Consider the following 17,651-nt stretch of genomic DNA (forward strand, 5'->3'; position numbering starts at 1 on the left):
TCTTTCCTTCTGGTACAAGTGAATGTTTTTTCTTTAAGCTGCTATTGGTGGTGATTAGATAGCGGTAATGACTATGATGATTAAATAGTGGTAATGACGACTGTAATGATTTTTTAGATAGCTACTATACCGTTAACTAGTCTTGTTGGTGATGATATATATGATGCAATAGTTTTTATATTAATATGATGATGATGAGTTATTATATCATTTATGAAAGAAACCGCAGATTAGTTTCAACTGGATGGATCCTAGCTAGCTAAGTGATCAAGTAATATATATGTATATGGCATATATACTTTGATCACTTAGCTAGGATCCATGCATGCATCCAGTTGAAACTAATCTGCGGTACTTTCACCTAATGATTTAACAACTCATTATAATGTAAAAACAATCTCTAAATTAAATTGAAAATACAAAACTAAAGGAAAAATAAAAAATAAATCCAAACCCCCCTGAACATTTAGTACCGGTTGGTGTATAGGATATCCATCTCAAGAAATTCTTTTTTTTCCGCAGGGGGTCGTGATGTCTTTCTACGGAATCGCAGGCCTATTCATTAGCTCCTACTTGTGGTGTACTATTTTGTGGAATGTAGGTAGTGGTTATGACCGATTCGATAGAAAAGAGGGAATAGTGTGCATTTTTCGTTGGGGATTCCCTGGAATAAAACGTCGCGTCTTCCTTCGATTCCTTATGCGGGATATCCAATCAATTAGAATTCAGGTTAAAGAGGGTCTTTATCCTCGTCGTATTCTTTATATGGAAATCCGGGGCCAGGGGATCATTCCCTTGACTCGTACTGATGATCAATTTTTTACTCCACGAGAAATTGAACAAAAAGCTACCGAATTGGCCTATTTCTTGCGTGAAGTATTTTGAGGTATCTTTTTTGAACTGAGTTGAATGAAGAAAAGAAGAATTGGAAGAAGAAAAGTTTTCTCAACACGGGGAGGAAGTCCCTTCTAAATTGGATTTGTTATTGTAAGGGGATTTTTAAGTATTTATCTAAAGGAAGGAACAAACGAGGATAAGAGAAATTTGCTTTTAATTTTTTTTTATCCAAGTGAGATATATCGCATACTATTCTTCCTTTTTCATCCGAAAGGGCTTTTTTTTATTCTATTTCACTATTTCATTCCATCTAGATCTAAGAAAGAACCCAATGCACTGAAATTCCACTAATAACTAATATACAAAAAAGAAGAATAGATACAGGGTATCAAACCTATAGAGTTTTTGCTTCAAAGAAATAGAAATATCATGAAATAGAAATATCATCATATAGAGTCAGGGAATGGAATAGAGTCAGCGAATGAAGCATATTCATTAACAACTCCATTTACAGATCAAAAATGAAAAAAAAGAAAGCATTGCCTTCTTTACTATATCTTGTATTTATCGTACTTTTGCCTTGGGGGGTCTCTTCCTCATTTAACAAATGTCTGGAACTTTGGATTAAGAATTGGTGGAATACCAGGCAATCCGAAACTCTCTTAACTGATATTCAAGAGAAAAGGATTCTAGAAAGATTCATAGAATTAGAAGAACTTTCTCTCTTGGACGAGATGATAAAAGGGAAACTAAAGACACATGTACAAAAACCTCCTACAGGAATACACAAGGAAATAATACAATGGGTCAAAATAAATAATGAGGATCATCTCCATACCATTTTGCATTTCTCGACAAATATAATCTGTTTGGCTATTCTAAGTGGTTCTTTTTTTCTGGGTAAAGAGGAACTTGTCATTTTGAATTCTTGGGTTCAGGAATTCTTCTATAATTTAAATGACTCAATAAAAGCTTTTTTTATTCTTTTAGTTACTGATTTTTTTGTTGGATTTCACTCCACCCGTGGTTGGGAACTAGTAATTCGTTGGGTCTACAACGATTTTGGATGGGCTCCTAACGAGCTTATTTTCACTATTTTTGTTTGTAGTTTTCCAGTAATTCTAGATACATGTTTGAAATTTTGGGTCTTTTTTTGTTTAAACCGTCTATCTCCTTCGCTTGTAGTCATTTATCATTCAATTAGTGAAGCATAAATTCATTCGATCTCCCGATATTAATATTAATCAAATTAGCAAGCATCTTTTTTTAGAAAGAAAGCCCTTTTCCATTTTAGCAAAATTCTTTCTATTTATACCTACTTTAAGGTATTCATCATTGCAGTACAACTGTTGCAGTAGAATGACAACAGATTCGTGTATAGGGAACTAGATTAGCTTAGCTACCTATCTAATTTATTGTAGAAATTCTGGGATCTGCGATTGGACATGGAAAATAGAAATACTTTTTCTTGGGTAAAGGAACAGATAACTCGATCGATTTCTGTATCGATCATGATATACGTAATAACTCGGACATCTATTTCAAATGCATATCCCATTTTTGCGCAGCAGGGTTATGAAAACCCACGAGAAGCAACTGGACGAATTGTATGTGCCAATTGCCATTTAGCTAGCAAGCCCGTCGATATTGAAGTTCCCCAAGCTGTGCTTCCCGATACTGTATTTGAAGCAGTTCTTCGAATTCCTTATGATATGCAATTGAAACAAGTTCTTGCTAATGGAAAAAAGGGAGGGTTGAATGTAGGTGCTGTTCTTATTTTGCCCGAGGGATTCGAATTAGCGCCGCCCGATCGTATTTCCCCTGAGTTAAAAGAAAAGATAGGAAATCTTGCTTTTCAGAGTTATCGTCCCGATAAAAAAAACATTCTTGTGATAGGCCCTGTTCCCGGTAAGAAATATAGTGAAATTGTCTTTCCCATTCTTTCCCCTGATCCTGCTACGAAGAAAGATGCTCATTTCTTAAAATATCCCATATATGTAGGGGGAAACCGAGGAAGAAAAATACTACGTAAAGAAAAGGGGGGGTATGAAATATCCATAGTTGATGCATCAGATGGACGCCAAGTGATTGATATTATACCTCCCGGACCAGAACTTCTTGTTTCAGAGGGGGAATCCATCAAGCTTGATCAACCATTAACAAGCAATCCTAATGTGGGAGGTTTTGGTCAGGGGGACGCAGAAATCGTGCTTCAGGATCCATTACGTGTCCAAGGCCTTTTGTTCTTCTTCGCATCCGTTATTTTGGCACAAGTTTTTTTGGTTCTCAAAAAGAAACAGTTTGAAAAGGTTCAATTGTACAAAATGAATTTCTAGGTCCCGGGATTTCTTACCATCAAGTTGGTAAAAAGCCTCGATTTATTGGCAATTGCTAGAATTATCTATGATCTATTTTGGAAATCCTTTTTTTGTTTAGACTGTTTTTTGTTTATGAGATGTCTGGAATTCCTTATTTATATCCCATGCAAAAGAAGAGAATCCAAGGCAAAGGCGAGAACAATAAAATTAAAATTTCTTCCTTTTCGGAGGGATTGCAGGTCTTCTTAATCGTCTATTCGGCACAAGAAAAAGCCTTTTTCTTGTGCCGATTCTTCTTGTATCAAAATAAGAATCCTTTTTCTTCCTAATTCGTCAAAGATTACTATTTCTTCTTTATTCGGGTCTGTCTCTTGGACCTCTTTTTCTTTTGCTTAGGTTTAGCCGAGGTAGTGGACAAACAGAGGGGAAGAAAATATGGCGGGGGACAAATTTCTTGTGATTGTGAACAATAGAATTGCTTGGCTTGTTTAATTAAGTTCAACTTCAAATTTACAGAAATTTTGCAAAAAAAAGTAAACTCTTCGAAGGTTTTTTTTTTTTTTTTAGGCTAGTTGAATAGTTTTGATTAAGGTTTTATTAGTTTATTACTCGAAACTAAATCAAGGATTTTCAGGATACTTCCTTCGTGGAATAAGATATTGGATCCTCGAGTGATCTCTTTTTCTTGTTGCTTCATAAGAGTGAATCGAATAGAATCAATTCGCGTTATAAGAGTAAAAATTCCGCGGGTCCTTTCCGCTCTAATCAGATAAAGGGGGGTAAGGACCCGCTAAGCTCCTACTTTTTCATGTTTACAATCTGGTCCCTCCGATTACTATAGAGATGAACCCAATCCAGAATATGAACCATAAAAGAAAACACCTACTAAACCAATCACAGCAATACCGGCTACAGTACCTATCAGCCAAAGAGGAATTCTTCCAGTAGTATCGGCCATTTCCCCTACTTTCCTCCACATTTTATCAATTGGTCATGCTAGAGACAAAAACAGTCATGGGTAGTTATAAGGATGGTATCCTTCCAAATGGGATAAGAGAATTCTTATTAGTCTCTTTCTTTCTCTCAATTGAAGAAGTAATTGGAAAATAAAACAGCAAGTACAAAAATGAGTAATAACCCAGTATAGACTGGTACGATTCAATTCAACATTTTGTTCATTCGGGTTTGATTGTGTCATAGTTCTATAGTTGGAATTTGGTTTATCGTTGGATGAACTGCATTGCTGATATTGATCCCAAGAAAAAAACAGTAGGTACAGCTAGTCCGTGAATAGCCAGCCATCGCACTGTAAAAATAGGATAGGTTCGATCTATGGTCATTGAGGGCCTCCTAAAAGGATCTACTAAATTCATCGAGTTGTTCTAAAGAATCAAAACGGTCGGTTATTAACGGAATTCCTTGTCGGCTTTCCGTGAAATACTCGTTTGGCCTAGGACTTCCAAACACGTCATAAGCTAAACCCGTACTGACAAATAACCAACCCGCAATGAATAGGGAAGGTATAGTAATGCTATGAATAACCCAGTATCGAATACTGGTAATAATATCAGCAAAAGAACGTTCTCCCGTGCTTCCAGACATGCTGAACTCCCAAAATTTTTGTACATTCAAAAAAGGAATTGATTCCGTAAAAGATGGGATCGACCAGTAAATAGAAAATTACTGATATTTCATCCTTGTGAGATTGTCAATTTTGTACCAAAGGTGTATTTTGAGTATACCGAATTAGTATAGCTATCCTTCCTATGGCACAGCAATCTGGTTTTGCCTGGTTCCGAAACATAATTACTTTTTTTTTTTATTTTTGTCTATAGGTAAGCTATATGTTATTCAAGGCATCAATAGAAAACCCCATTTTTGTAGGTTCTACTTACTTTTCATTGGCTTCGGAATAATAGAGTAATTCGGAATAGCAGCCAAAATCTTGGGAAAATCTAAGTTAATGATCAATAGGTTTGGATAAATAATTTAGGAAGGATATTCTCATACTGACACAATACAAGGACAAGTATATGTGAAATCTATCCTTTCATAATTCGTAATTAATCCTTGTATTGTTTGTTGGATTAGGTCTAACTTTCTTGACCAAACTGCGAGCGCGGAACTTTACGAGATGAAATAGGGAAAGACAGAAGATAGAATAGAACTTAAAAGGATAATTGAAGTGACTTGTCTTCGAATCTACTTTGGTTGGAGTTCGAAAAAGGAATAAAAATAAAGTAAATTCAAGGAAGAGCTTTCTTTTTTTTTAACAGCCCCTTGGCAGGTCGTGGAATGCTTTTGTTCTCCTCTTATTCCATATGGAATACAATCAGTTAAAATAAGAAGGAATAGGGGAATATTCGATCGTTCACTCCAAAAAGAGGGTCCTATTGAAAAAGAAATTATCCAAAATAGAAAGAAGTTTTTTTTTTTCAATTCAATTGTTTATTTATCTCTTATTCAAAAATTTCCTTGAAAATCGAATTTCAATTTTTCATTCAATGGGGTTAGATGATCTAGTTCTTAATATTATTACTTTACTCAATTGACAAATTCCACAACAAATCTCTTGATTCGGAATTAGGGACTCATGTATCATCTGATGAATCCACTTTCTTTTACACTTCTGTATCTTACTCTATCTTGTTTTTTAGTATTATCTAAAATAACTGATGAATTATGAATTTTCCATAACTTAGGTAAATGCTTTACCAACATATGTAGTGTAGTAAAAAAAAATAAATGGAATTTAACTCTTTCATGCTTACTTTAACTAGTTATTTTGGTTTTCTACTGGCTGCTTTAACTATAACCCCAGCTCTATTTATTGGCTTGAACAAGATACGCCTTATTTGAATTGACTGAATAATTATAATTCAGAAAAGAAAAATCTTTCTTTGGGATTCCTGGCATTCTACGACTCTTTTCCAGACTAATTAGGAATTCTTTTCTTGGTCATTGAGATTCGTGGATAATTTAGAGTACTATTTAGGGATAGATCGTACCTCTTTTTTTATCCCCTCGAACAAATCGAAATGATTGAAGTTTTTCTATTTGGAATCGTCTTAGGCCTAATTCCTATTACTTTAGCGGGATTATTCGTGACTGCGTATTTGCAATACAGGCGTGGGGATCAGTTGGATCTTTGATTGAGTCATTTTTTTTTGATTGACCTCCTCCAGACCAGAGAGGAGGTCAAATTGAAATTGGAGTTACAATTCAATTTTGTTAAGTTATTTTACTCTGCTTCGACATAAGATAGATGGAATCACGCTCTGTAGGATTTGAACCTACGACATCGGGTTTTGGAGACCCGCGTTCTACCGAACTGAACTAAGAGCGCTTTCATTCATTCAAAAAGAAAATCTTTTTCTATTCCTAATGTATCTCACGTACGTATAGTCTCCACAAATTCAAGTTATACCCACTTTACTTTAATTGATCTCGTCGCTACTGCCTATAAAGAAGAAAGAAGTAATAGGTAGGGATGACAGGATTTGAACCTGTGACATTTTGTACCCAAAACAAACGCGCTACCAAGCTGCGCTACATCCCTTTTCCAAATTAAATTGTTGTACAATGCCATTGTACACAATTCCTGTCTTCTTTTCCACATCATAATTTTCTTGTTCTTTCTATTTTCTTCTTCTTTCTTTCTCTATCTATATATAGAACCCTCGTGTCATTTCTTCTTTTTGGTCTCATATAATTAAGGAATTATATACATATAAAATCCAATATAATTTCGCCTATAAAAGAAGGATTACTTTTCCTTGGTAATATATAGGAAGAAGGGGTCATCTTTTTCTTTTTTAGGGATAGGAAAATTTCGTCGATATGGTTCATTTTATATATAGCATAACAATCTTGGGCAAGAGTTTATGATCATATATGTATTCCAACAAGGAAGGAGGATTTTCAATGCGGGATATAAAAACATATCTCTCTGTAGCACCCGTGCTAAGTACTCTATGGTTTGGTGCTTTAGCAGGTTTATTGATAGAAATTAATCGTTTATTCCCAGATGCTTTGTCATTCCCTTTTTTTTAATTCTAGTTATTGCTATGGAAGGGATAGATTTCTTCGTGATATGACAAAATTTGATCCTTTTCAATCTTTTTTTAGTATCGGAAGGAAAAAGAAAGAAAAGATGGATTGGGTTGAACCTCAGAGTCATTAAAAATTTGGTAAACCCCATTTTTGAAAATAGAAATTCAATTTAAAGGGGTACCCAAGCTAAATAAGGCCTCAGAAATCAGAGCATAGAAAAGGCGGGGCTGGCTAATTAAATGAAAGGATTTCGAACCAAAATCTTTGCTAATTCGACAAGGATTGTATTCTTTAATTATTTCTCTATTTTTTATTACTTAATTTAAGAATAAAAAAAAATTATTCTAATGAATTTTATTCTTCTTCTTCGGATTCAAAATAGAAGAATAAAAGAATAAGTAGAATAATTAAGTTAAGTCAATCCAAAAAGAAAAGGAGGTTCATGGCCAAGGGAAAAGATGTTAGAATCAGAGTTATTTTGGAATGCATCAGTTGTGTTCGAAAAGGTGCCAATGAGGAATCGACGGGGATTTCTAGATATAGTACTCAAAAGAATCGCCACAATACACCCGGACAATTAGAATTCAAAAAATTTTGTCGTTATTGTCGCAAGCATACGACTCATCACGAAATAAAGAAATAGGAACATCGTGTGTTCGATCTTTCCAAACAACAGAAAGAGTAAGAACTTCATATTTAATATATAAAGAAAACATAGTATAGAATACAAAATACAAATCAACTCATCTGATTTCCGGTAGATATTATTTCATATGTATAGAGGGTATTCATATACTATAATATGAATCAAATAAGATATGGATCAAAGAAAAACTACTTCTTCTGGATCCTAAATTAATAAAATAAAGAAGTGAATTTTCAAATTTTCAAATTTTAAATAAGGAATAAATCATGTATACATCTAAACAACCTTTTCTTAAATCTAAGCAACCCTTTAGTAAATCCAAGCAAACTTTTAATAAATCCAAGCAACCCTTTCGTAAATCCAAGCAAACTTTTCGTAAATTCAAGCAACCTTTTCGTAAATCTAAACAACCTTTTCGTAGGCGTCCTCGGATTGGCCCGGGAGATCGAATTGATTATAGAAACATGAGTTTAATTAATAGATTTATTAGTGAACAAGGAAAAATATTATCGAGACGAATAAATAGATTAACCTTGAAACAACAACGATTAATTACTCTTGCTATAAAACAGGCTCGTATTTTATCTTTCTTACCGTTTCGTAACTATGAGAACGAAAAGCAATTTCAAGCCCAGTCAATTTCAATAATTACAGGTTCTAGACCCAGAAAAAATAGACATATTCCTCAATTAACGCAAAAGTACAATTCCAATCGAAACTTAAGAAACAACAACCAAAATTTAAGAAACAACAACCGGAACTTAAGTTCCGATTGTTGATGTTTTATTCGAATTCGAAAGGGCCAGACCTATATATATTATAAAGAAAGTAATCCAGCTCGTTGATTCCTACCACTTAATCTTAATTTATTGTATCTTCCCGGAGTTCCCTCTCCGGGAATTCATCTTTTTTTATTCCAGTATATTACTTTATTTATACTTTTAATTGATGATCTTTATTTTATTGGAAATCGTGTAAAGATTATTTGGATTTGATACAGCTACTTGTGCAAGCATTTTACGATTAAGAATCAATTTCTTCTTGTACAGGTTGTGTATTAATTTACTATAACTATCGAATACTTTATATACCCGCGTTGCTGCGTTTATCCGAGTGATCCACAAACGACGAAAATCCCTCTTTTGCCTACCTCTATCTCGATGAGAGGAAACAAAAGCTCTTTTTACCTGTTGGGTAATCATTCGATTAAGTCTTAAATGAGCCCCTCTAAAGTTTGAGGCAAATGAACGCATTTTTGTTCGTCGTCTCCGGGCTATATATCCTCGCGGAACTCTGGTCATTGAATCAAATTAACCTTAATGAATAACTAATGATTTCTCTTCTTTTAGCCACCCTTTTTCTCATTAATAACAAAACTAATTATTCCGATATATAAAATATTAATTCCAATGGCTTTTGCTATAGTAACCTTCCCAACCACGATTTTTTATTCCACTCCGTTCAGTTATTTCTATACGAAATAACAAATTCATTCTAATAATACTAAAAAAAATAGTGGGTTCCATCGTTTCTATGGTTCCCTTTTAAACGGTGAGGCCCTCTCTATACACCGGAGCCCTTTCTTTCATCAAAAGGTATTGCGAACTTGTATAGTCCACATTCTTTGGCTCTACCTATCCATTATAGAGTAAATAGCTCTTTTCACAATAAGAGTTATCCATACAGTGACGGTATTTAATTATGAAAGTTGGCTAAGTAGCTGACCCTGTTAGTCCGTTCTTTTAAGATAAAGGAGCATAAGCCTTTTTCTTTTTATTACTATTTCCTCCGCTTAATGGATAACCATTTGCTACCAATGGGAGAATTGCTTCTTATTTCCAATTTAGATAATTGGATTTGCACCAAAGGAAACCATAAATTCCATATACCATAGAAATCTAGGATAGAGAAGCTATATCCTATTCATTGGTACTAATCATGGATACTTCAATTTTTTTATATTTGTTTGAAGTCATGATCTGAACGAGTCGCACATACACCCTAGCACATGTTCCTCGACGCTGAGGGCATCCTTTAAGCGCGGCCGTTTTTCGAGCATTTCGTATTGGCTGTCTTGCGTTTCTAATAAGTTGTTTAACCGTCGGCATGTTGTATGTATATAGAAAAAAATGGATTGGTTTAGATCCATCTTAACCTGATGATTGCTCATCATGAAGTCTTTCTATTTTCTATTAAATCGAGGAAAACACGAATTTAGCTGTGAAATAACTTTACAAGAAATCCGGACACTACCAATCCTTAAACATTTCTGGAAACCACACTGGATCAGTATCGCAGTGCTTGTCAATCATTTCATCCCCTACAATATCGACAAGTCCATAAGCTTTGGCTTCGTCTGCTGACATAAAAACATCCCTTTCCATGTCTTCGGATACAACCCAAAAAGGCTTGCCTGTTCTTACTGCATAAACCCTTGTGATCATTTCGCGAACTTTGTGTAACTCTTCTACTTCTAGTAAAAATTCTGGTGTCCTTGCCCGATAATAAGCACTAGCAGGTTGGTGAAGCATAATCCTCGCGTGAGGGAATGCTATACGCTTGGTGGGTTCTCCTCCAAGCAGAATGAAGGATGCCATGGAGGCGGCTATTCCGAGGCATATTGTATATATATCTGGTGTCACCGTTTGCATCGTATCAAAAATAGCCATTCCTGAGATTAGCCACCCGCCGGGGGAGTTTATAAACAAAAAAATATCACTAATTCCATCTTCTATACTCAGATATACCATGAGACCTGTAATATGATTCGTGATCTCGCAACGAATCTCTTGACCTAAAAAAAGTGTCCTTTCTCGATACATAACATTGTATAAGTCAACCCAAGTCGCTTCTTCATCTCCAGGAATCCGGTAAGGTACTTTTGGAACACCAATGGGCATATTAGATTAATATTATTAAATTTAAGTAAGAAAACCACACTTTAATATGGAAACGTAAGAATGGAACAGAAAGAAAGAATCCGCAGTTTATTGTCTTAATTTTTATTCTTATTCTATATGAATACTATAGATTCTATTAATACGTAGATTGAAAGGTTATACATATAAGGAATGTAAGACAGATTGAATAAAGAAAAAGGAATGGGTGATTCGAATGCTAAACAAAGAGGGGTAGCGATCTATTCTTCGTTTTTTCCAAATTGGCCAAGTTACCCATTGCATATTGGCACTTATCGAGTATAGAATAGATCTGCTTCTCTTTCTTCTTATGAACAGAATTGGCTTCTTATTTTTAATGGAATGAAATAAATATTCGCGCTTTCTGACACAGAATCCCCTAGAAGGGTTAGGTACATAGGATATGGATAGTCTTTTTCAATGCGATAAAATAAAGCGACATCGTGTCTATTTTTCTTTGCTAAAGGGGTATTTCCATGGGTTTGCCTTGGTATCGTGTTCATACTGTCGTATTGAATGATCCGGGTCGATTGCTTGCGGTGCATATAATGCACACAGCTCTAGTTTCTGGTTGGGCTGGCTCAATGGCTTTATACGAATTAGCAGTTTTTGATCCCTCTGATCCTGTTCTGGATCCAATGTGGAGACAAGGTATGTTCGTAATTCCCTTCATGACTCGTTTAGGAATAACGGATTCGTGGGGTGGTTGGAGTATTTCAGGAGGAACTGTAACAAATCCGGGTATTTGGAGTTATGAAGGTGTGGCAGGTACGCATATTGTGTTTTCTGGCTTGTGTTTCTTGGCAGCGATCTGGCATTGGGTATATTGGGACCTAGAAATATTCTCTGATGAGCGGACGGGAAAACCCTCTTTGGATTTGCCCAAGATCTTTGGAATTCATTTATTTCTTGCAGGGGTGGCTTGCTTTGGCTTTGGGGCATTTCATGTAACGGGTTTGTATGGTCCTGGGATATGGGTATCCGATCCTTATGGACTAACTGGAAAAGTACAAGCTGTAAATCCAGCGTGGGGTGCAGAAGGTTTTGATCCTTTTGTTCCGGGGGGAATAGCTTCTCATCATATTGCTGCGGGTACATTGGGTATATTAGCGGGCTTATTCCATCTTAGTGTCCGTCCGCCTCAACGTCTATATAAAGGATTACGTATGGGCAATATTGAAACTGTACTTTCCAGTAGTATCGCTGCTGTTTTTTTTGCAGCTTTCGTAGTTGCTGGAACTATGTGGTATGGGTCAGCAACGACCCCAATCGAATTATTTGGGCCTACTCGTTATCAGTGGGATCAGGGATACTTTCAGCAAGAAATATATCGAAGAGTTAGCAATGGTTTAGCCGAAAATCTTAGTTTATCAGAAGCTTGGTCTAAAATTCCCGAAAAATTAGCCTTTTATGATTATATTGGTAATAATCCGGCAAAAGGGGGATTATTCAGAGCAGGCTCAATGGACAATGGGGATGGAATAGCTGTTGGATGGTTAGGACATCCCGTCTTTAGAGATAAAGAAGGACGTGAGCTTTTTGTACGCCGTATGCCTACTTTTTTTGAAACATTTCCGGTTGTTTTGGTAGATGAGGAGGGAATTGTTAGAGCAGACGTTCCTTTTAGAAGAGCAGAATCCAAATATAGTGTTGAACAAGTAGGCGTAACGGTGGAGTTCTATGGTGGCGAACTTAATGGAGTAAGTTATTCTGATCCTGCTACTGTAAAAAAATATGCGAGGCGTTCTCAATTAGGGGAAATTTTTGAATTAGACCGGGCTACTTTGAAATCTGATGGTGTTTTTCGCAGCAGTCCAAGGGGTTGGTTCACTTTTGGTCATGCTACCTTTGCTTTGCTCTTCTTTTTCGGACACATTTGGCATGGCGCTAGAACATTGTTCCGAGATGTTTTTGCTGGTATTGATCCAGATTTGGATGCTCAAGTGGAATTTGGAACATTCCAAAAAGTGGGAGATCCAACTACAAGGAAACAGGCAGCCTGATACACATTGTTATAGTATCTTTCACCTCTCTTTTTTGATTTGACATGGGAAACATCTCCCATCCTTTCTTTGACTCTTTTTCTTTCTTTATATGGGAAATTATCCCAAATGACAAATGAATAGGTGTGGAAGTTATAATTGTAAATAAACCAGGATCGAATCTATGGAAGCATTGGTTTATACGTTCCTTTTAGTTTCGACTTTAGGGATAATTTTTTTCGCTATCTTCTTCCGAGAACCACCTAAGGTTCCACCAACTCCAACTAAAAGAATAAAATAATTTCATTTAAGTAAGAAGTCTCCCAGATAGGGGGACTTCTTACTTAAATTAGTCTCCGTGTTCTTCGAATGGATCTCTTAATTGTTGAGAGGGTTGCCCAAACGCGGTATATAAGGCATACCCAGTAAAGCTTACAAGTAAACCAGATATGGAGATGGCGACTAAAGTTGCTGTTTCCATTTTTATAGAATTTCAAGATTACAATGGATCTACGAAAAGATCGTGTATTTACAACTACAACGGAATAGTATACAAAGTCAACACCAATGATTAAATAGAATTTATGGCTACACAAACCGTTGAAGATAGTTCTAAACCTAGGCCAAAACGAACTGGTGCAGGTAGTTTACTGACACCCTTGAATTCGGAATATGGGAAAGTCGCCCCGGGTTGGGGGACTACTCCTTTTATGGGGATCGCAATGGCTTTATTCGCTATATTCCTATCTATCATTTTAGAAATTTATAATTCTTCCGTTTTACTGGACGGAATTTTAACCAATTAGGTTTCTACTAACTAAAACTAGGAAGTCAGAGTTTTTCCATCCAAAAAAGCCTTTCTAGTTTAAGATCTACATTTCTAGATATTATGGTAGTTCGACCATTTGATCTTTGGTTATCTTTCGTAGTAATAATATCTCGGGGTTTGCAACGAAAACTTGGTATATTGACTATACGACCATTAACTAAAATATGTCTATGGTTGACTAATTGGCGGGCCCCAGGAATGGTTGAAGCCATACCCAATCGAAAAAGGATATTATCCAAACGCATTTCAAGTAATTGTAGTAAAACCTGGCCTGTTGACCTTTTTGCTTTTCCAGCGATATGTACATATCTAAGTAATTGTCGTTCTGTCAGACCATAATGAAAACGCAATTTCTGTTTTTCTTGAAGACGAATACGATATTGCTCCTTTTTCCCAGAATTGAATTTTTTTTTAAGATTACTTCCGGATTTAGGTGTTTTTCTAGTGAGTCCTGGTAAAGCTCCCAGACGGCGTATTTTTTTTAAACGAGGTCCTCGATAACGGGACATGAAGACTCCTTTTTTATTTTATTGAAATTTCATTTTACACAATTAATTTCATTGTATTTACATTACAGAATACATCGAAATTAAAACTGAATTAAACTACAGGATAAACAGAGTAAAATCAACTAAAGTACCCCAAAAAATGGAATTTCATCAAAATATTTATTTTTTTATATATATTATTTATTTTATTGTTTTGTATCTAGCAAAATTGTAAGGTAAAAAACATAAAAGATCCTGGATTCTCCATTTAATTCGGAAAAAAAGAGATTCTTGTTCGTAGAACATCGATAGAGAAAAAAAAGCCGACTATCGGATTTGAACCGATGACCCTCGCATTACAAATGCGATGCTCTAACCTCTGAGCTAAGTGGGCTTACATAACGGAAATAGTGTAACAAATAGAAATAGGTATAGTATAGGAAATCCGTAAAATCTCAGATATTAGTTATTAATCTTAGCTATTAACTAGTTCTAAATTTGAAGTTATACTTATAAAAATAAAAAAATACTAAAACTTCTTAAAGATAAAGTTAGCTTGATATGCTTAACTATAGGATATTAAAAAATAAAATTATAGAATTTATTGGTATTTTCATTCGATCATTATAGACTTTATTATTTGTTAATAATTTGAGGATTAATATTTCACTAAGGGGAACATAGAGTCAGAGTAAATAAAATTGCTAATTCTGATTAGAAAAAAAGAATAAATATCAAGCGTTATAGTATAATTTGGAATACTATAAAAAAGTAAGACGGGAGGTGGGGGAGATAAAAACTTTTGGATATATTGATTCGGATTGAATTGCAAATACATCAAGGATAGAATCAATTCAATTCTGAATTGCAATAAGCAAGCGAGGTCTCTCAAATAGAGTCGAACTGAACTGCTAGACTACGTTGAGTGATGAACTCAATGATTCAAAAAAAACTAAGAGATGGATGAAATTACACAAGGAATCCTGGTCTCAAAGAAGAGGGAAATGGGGATATGGCGAAATCGGTAGACGCTACGGACTTGATTGTATTGAGCCTTGGTATGGAAACCTGCTAAGTGGTAACTTCCAAATTCAGAGAAACCCTGGAATTAAAAAAGGGCAATCCTGAGCCAAATCCGTGTTTTGAGAAAACAAGGGGTTCTCGAACTAGAATACAAAGGAAAAGGATAGGTGCAGAGACTCAATGGAAGCTGTTCTAACGAATCGAGTTAATTACGTTGTGTTGTTAGTGGAATTCCTTCTAATTCTAAATTAGAGAAAGAGGGGTTTTATACCTTATACATTTAATAAACACGTATAGATACTGACATAGCAAACGATTAATCACAGAACTCATATTATATTATAATTATAATATAGGTTCTTTATCTTTTTTAAAAATGAAATTAGAAATGATAATGATTATGAAATAAAAACTCATAAAACTCATATCATAATTTTTTTTCATTATTGTGAATCCACTCCAATCGAATATTGAATAATCAAATTCTTCAATTCAAATTCAAAGTTTTCGAGATCTTTAAAAAAGTGGATTAATCGGACGAGGACAAAGAGAGAGTCCCATTCTACATGTCAATACTGACAACAATGAAATTTCTAGTAAAAGGAAAATCCGTCGACTTTATAAGTTGTGAGGGTTCAAGTCCCTCTATCCCCAAATCCTCTTTTATTCCCTAACTATACTATATTATTATTATTTATCCTCTTTTTTTTCTTTTTATCAATGGGTTTAAGATTCATTAGCTTTCTCATTCTACTCTTTCACAAAGGAATGCGAAGAGAACTCAATGGATCTTATCCTATTCATTGAATAGATTTCTTTTTTATTAGAGTATCGGCAAGAAATCTTGGTTATTCACTCTATTTTTAAGTTTTATTTAAGTAAACCATGCACAATGCATAGGACTACCCCCCCATTTTCAAATTTTAAATTTGAAATACTTTAATTAATTTTTAGTCCTTTTAATTGACATAGATACAAATACTCTACTAGGATGATGCACAAGAAAAGGTCAGGATAGCTCAGTTGGTAGAGCAGAGGACTGAAAATCCTCGTGTCACCAGTTCAAATCTGGTTCCTGGCAGAGAAAAAAAAAAAAAGATCCACCGAATAGGTATTGATCCAAATACCTCGAGATGGATTGTGATACATATTCATTAATAATATTTATTCATCTAAGTGGATAAATCTATAATATAAATATAGAGGCACTTCTTTTTAAAGAAGTTTTAAAATATATCTTTTCTTTATGATAAAGAAGGGGGTGAGATTCCCCTTTATTTTTTTGCGTTTCTTAATTTTGTATTCCGCTATTCCGACGAATATTTTTTTAGTCTTGCTTATCTTTATCTTATCTTATTTTCCTAGTTGTGCTAAGTAATGTGCGCGGTACAAAGTTCCTGGTAGAGAACTTCTTTGAGTCATCCTATTTTTCTGCTCATATGAAGGAAATTAATATGCGATTTTCAAAGTAGGGGAATCCAAATGAAACCCTTTTTTTGCTCAGTCTATCTGGAATGCTTTTGTATAATTAGGAATTAATTATAAATAGGTATTCCGTTTCATCTAGGAAAAGAACCTAAAAATATTCCTTGACTTGAATAAAATCTGGAGTTGTGTTGTATAAGTGAGCATGAATTTCTTATCATTCAATGAGCATCTTGTATTTGATAAAAATTGGGGGTTATATAATCCTTACGTAAGGGCCAGCCTATCCAACTTTCAGGCATTAGGATACGTTTAAGGCGCGGATGATTATCATAAGAGATTCCCACCATATCATAAGATTCGCGTTCTTGAAAATCGGCACTTCTCCAAATCCAGAAGACAGACGGAATTCTAGGATTATCCTTTTGGGCAAAGACTTTTATGCAGACTTCTTCTGGATTATCTATACCATATTGTATTCTCGTAAGATGATACACGCTAGCTAAAGATCCACCGGGTGCTACATCATAAGCACATTGGGAGCGTAAATAATTGTAACCATATACATATAAAATGACAGCAATGGAATCCCAATCCCCTGCTTTTATTTGTAAAGTCTCTATTCCTCGGTGATCAAAGCCCAAAGATCTATGAACCACCTCATGTTTGACTAGCCAATTAGATAACCAACCCTGCTGCATTGTCTTCATCTCTCCCTCTTTGTATAAATATTTCACATTTCGGATGCAAGTTTGAAAGATTGCCCTGCTTTTTATTTTTCTACACAAAAGAGCCCCCCTCCTAATTCACTAATTTGTAGGAAGGTACTGAACTTTTGGATTTGAAAAAAGTTTCAGAAGATATATCTAATGTAGATGGTGATTGATAGAGCAATTCTTGCTCATAAGTTCCTGTATGAGTACTGCGCCTAACATAAAGCTTGTGACTGGTAGTAAAACATCTATTTTTATTTTGAGATAGAGTTCGATCCTCAACTATTTCTCGCGATATCTTCTTACGAAGTTTTGTTAGGGCATCTATAACTGCCTCCGGTTTAGGTGGGCAGCCCGGCAAGTAGACATCCACAGGAATTAACTTATCAACTCCCCGAACAGTACTATAGGAATCCGTA

The 17,651-nt window shown here is 35.1% G+C and overlaps 1 protein-coding gene and 4 non-coding genes across 5 annotated transcripts; 2 read left to right on the forward strand and 3 right to left on the reverse strand.

Annotated features, from left to right (window-relative positions):
- The first annotated feature begins 3,713 nt into the window (after positions 1–3,713).
- On the forward strand, positions 3,714–10,225 carry LOC123055164 (30S ribosomal protein S18, chloroplastic). The gene has a single exon (XM_044479134.1). The coding sequence runs from the start codon at positions 8,121–8,123 to the stop codon at positions 8,631–8,633; it is 513 nt and encodes a 170-aa protein (XP_044335069.1). The 5' UTR covers positions 3,714–8,120; the 3' UTR covers positions 8,634–10,225.
- TRNAW-CCA (transfer RNA tryptophan (anticodon CCA)) lies at positions 6,428–6,501 on the reverse strand. Its single transcript has one exon. It is a non-coding gene; the product is annotated as a tRNA-Trp (tRNA).
- On the reverse strand, positions 6,641–6,714 carry TRNAP-UGG (transfer RNA proline (anticodon UGG)). Its single transcript has one exon. It is a non-coding gene; the product is annotated as a tRNA-Pro (tRNA).
- A 4,167-nt stretch (positions 10,226–14,392) lies between the features above and the next one.
- TRNAT-UGU (transfer RNA threonine (anticodon UGU)) lies at positions 14,393–14,465 on the reverse strand. The gene has a single exon. It is a non-coding gene; the product is annotated as a tRNA-Thr (tRNA).
- A 1,637-nt stretch (positions 14,466–16,102) lies between these two features.
- On the forward strand, positions 16,103–16,175 carry TRNAF-GAA (transfer RNA phenylalanine (anticodon GAA)). Its single transcript has one exon. It is a non-coding gene; the product is annotated as a tRNA-Phe (tRNA).
- The last annotated feature ends 1,476 nt before the right edge of the window (positions 16,176–17,651 follow it).

This window comes from Triticum aestivum, chromosome 2D (genome assembly GCF_018294505.1).
Source record: "Triticum aestivum cultivar Chinese Spring chromosome 2D, IWGSC CS RefSeq v2.1, whole genome shotgun sequence".
In the NCBI taxonomy this organism is placed as follows: Eukaryota; Viridiplantae; Streptophyta; class Magnoliopsida; order Poales; family Poaceae; genus Triticum; species Triticum aestivum.